The sequence below is a fragment of the Emys orbicularis genome, chromosome 12 (assembly GCF_028017835.1).
Source record: "Emys orbicularis isolate rEmyOrb1 chromosome 12, rEmyOrb1.hap1, whole genome shotgun sequence".
Lineage (NCBI taxonomy): Eukaryota > Metazoa > Chordata > Testudines > Emydidae > Emys > Emys orbicularis.
In genome coordinates this window covers 51,664,001-51,667,136 of record NC_088694.1, presented here as the reverse complement: position 1 = coordinate 51,667,136, position 3,136 = coordinate 51,664,001, and the positions used below count along the sequence as shown (strand labels likewise).

General features: G+C 54.1%; 1 gene segment (V, D, J or C); it reads left to right on the top strand.

Annotated features, from left to right (window-relative positions):
- The first annotated feature begins 368 nt into the window (after positions 1–368).
- On the top strand, positions 369–2,002 carry LOC135886387 (Ig heavy chain V region 3-like). The segment is given in 3 exon segments: positions 369–414; positions 508–950; positions 1,940–2,002. Coding segments are annotated over 3 exon segments (552 nt in total).
- Positions 2,003–3,136: the final 1,134 nt, after the last annotated feature.

Sequence of the window (3,136 nt, the reverse complement as noted above, 5' to 3'; positions counted from 1 at the left end):
GCACAGACACACAGGCCGGGACAGTCTGACTCCCGCACCCGGAGCCCTGTGCCCGGCGCTGCACAGACACACAGGCCGGGACAGTCTGACTCCCGCACTCGGAGCCCTGTGCCCGGCGCTGCACAGACACACAGGCCGGGACAGTCTGACTCCCACACCCGGAGCCCTAGGGCGAGTCAGTCAGATCCCTGGCAGCAGGAGTGTGTGTCTCTTATAACGCGGGGGCATGCAAATGAGGGAGACAGTTTCCTGTTTAAATCTGTGCCTCTCTCTGCCCAGGCTGCACCTGGAGACACAATCCGCAGCCCCTGGGTCTGTGCAGTGACCAGCCAGTCCCCTGAGAACTTTCCCCTCCAGCACCCGGGAAAATGGGATTTTTGCTCCTTGTAATTTTCGCTGTAGCAACTTTGGAAGGTATTTTCCTCCTCTGAATAACTGGCAGAGTTAGAAGAATATTGTGTTATCGCTGTTTTTATACCGATATTAATGGCCTGTCTTTATTCCCAGGTGCCCAGTCCCAGGTGCAGCTGGTGGAGTCCGGAGGGGATGTGAAAAAGCCCGGAGACTCTCTCCGCCTCTCCTGCAAAGCCTCCGGGTTCACCTTCAGCAGCTACTATATGCACTGGCTCCGACAGGCTCCTGGCAAGGGACTGCAATGGGTCGCTTATATAAGCGGCAGTGGGAGTAGTATACTCTATCTTGATTCAGTGAAAGGCCGATTCACCATCTCCAGGGATAATTCCAAGAGTGAGCTGTATCTGCAAATGACCGGCCTGAAGCCCGAGGACACCGCCCGCTATTACTGTGCGAGAGACACAGTGAAGCGAAACCGGTTTGTGCTCATACAAAAACCCAGGCTGCGGAAAAGCCCTTCTCCCGGCAGCCGCGCATGGGCAGCAGTGACACACACACAGCTCCGGGCTTGGACAGGAGACCCGGCAACGAACCAGGTGAATGTAACACAAACCTCCCGTCAGTTTTAACCCTTCCGTTCCCAGGGAACGTGTCTCCCCGTCCTGCCCAGAGCCCCGCTGGGCCTGCGGTGGAGAGATCCCTGGCTTCATCTGTGAACTCCAATCCGGAGTGAGTCCTGTTCTGAGTCTCTCTCCCCTTGGAGACCTGGCACGTTGGCTCTCCCGGGCCCGTCTGTCAGTGTAAAGGGGACAAGCGCGTTGGGGTTTGCATCAGACTCAATGGATGGAGCAAATTGCTCCTGGGGCCAAATCCTCCACTAGTGTAAAGTCACCGCAACGACTTCCGCTAGACTCGAGTTACTCCGGATTTACACAAGGGAGGCTCTGGCCCTTTCGGCAAACTGGGACTTTTATCGCATTAATGCAGCGGAAGGTGATTAGTTCATTATAACCCATGTGGGGCCCCTCACTGTGGCGTCTCCGCCCTTCACAAGTGGTTATTGCCTTTATCCCCAGAATGCCACTGGGAGGCCGGGGAACTATCACAGCCCCTGGTTCAGAGAGGGGAAACTGAGGCACAGAGACATGGAGGCTGGGATATGCAAATGGGCCATTCAGAGTCCGGGTGGGGCTGTGGGCAGAGATCACCCAGCACCTGAATAAACCCCACTCCACTGAGCCTGGGAATGTGGCACGGCCGGGACTTTCCAAAGTGGCTTGTGGATTGTTTTCATCCAATTGACATGTGGAAATCGCAGCCCGGCCTCTCCGCTAGTGTCAATGGGTGGAGCTGAGACATCCCGACCCACAATAAAGTTCCACAATGTCACAGAGTCACCATGGAGATAACAGACCCCGCCCCTCAGCCCATGATGACATCACTCAGCCCAGCGCTGGCACTCGGGGCATTGGGGACAGTCATGTGACTAAGGGTTGTAGACAGGAACACGATAGGATTTAATGTGGTAGCTCAGGGAGAGGCGGCTGCTGAGGGAGGCCCGTTGGTGGGCTCAGGGGGGCACTAGGGTCACAGAACTCACCTCCCTCTGAATTGGATATGGGCCAGGACTTTCCTAAGTCTCTCCTAGTGTTAGTTACAAGGTAGGGGTGAAGGGTGAGGGCCAATATTAAAAGTCAGATTAGAATTTACATTCAGGGTTAGCATTGCATCCTGGGTAAAGTCAGGATTCCGTGCTCTAAGTAAGTTATTCATGTAGTTTTCCGGTTAAGACATATAAAGTGGAGTTTATCCCCAGGGTCACGGTTAGGTGTGGGAGCTAGAGAAGGGATAAAGAAGATACCAGTTGGTCTCCTTATCTTCAAGTAGGAAGCTCCGACTGAGACAAGGCTGGTACCACAGAGACAAAGTGCCGCGTTTTCTCTTAAGAAATGCTGGGTCACTCTTATAAGTAGGGGGATATGCAAATGAGGGTGAGAGTTTCCTGTTTAAATCTGAGCCTCTTTCTGCCCAGGCTGCACCCGGAGAGACAATCCCCAGCCCCCTGGGTCTGTGCAGTTACCAGCCAGTCCCCTGAGAACTTTCCCCGCCAACCCCTGGGAAAATGAGGCTTTGGTTGCACCTTGTTCTCATTGCAGCACCTCTGGAAGGTGCATTCTCCCTTTCCATGTGTTGGATGTATTGGGGAGGTGGGGCATTATTGTGTTATTGCCCGAGGTACTCCTGTTCCCCATAATTAATTGTTATTCCCAGGTGTCCGGTCCCAGGTGCAGCTGGTGGAGTCCGGAGGGATGTGAAAAAGCCCGGAGACTCTCTCTGCCTCTCCTGCAAAGCCTCCGGGTTCACCTTCAGCGACTACTGAATGGAGTGGGTCGGCCAGACACCTGAGAAGGGGCTGGAGTGGGTCTCAGAAATTAGCAAGGGATGGCAGTACTATAAACTACTCCGACTCTGTTAAAGGTCGATTCAGCATCTCCAGGGATAATCCCAACAACCTGCTGTATCTGCAAATGACCGACCTGAAGCCCTAGGCCCCGGCCCGGTATTACTGTGCGAGAGATACAGTGAAACGAGATATTTGCTGCTAACACAGAAACCCAGGCTGAAGATTGTCCCTTCTCCCATGCGCCGCATGGGGGCATCAGTTCCACAAATCATGCAGCCTGTGGCACAGGCAGGAGAGCGAACCTCGTGCGTTCAAAACAAACAGTTTGTGTGTGTGTGTATCGGGGGATGGGGGTTCTGATGTAGTTCCCTGGCAATG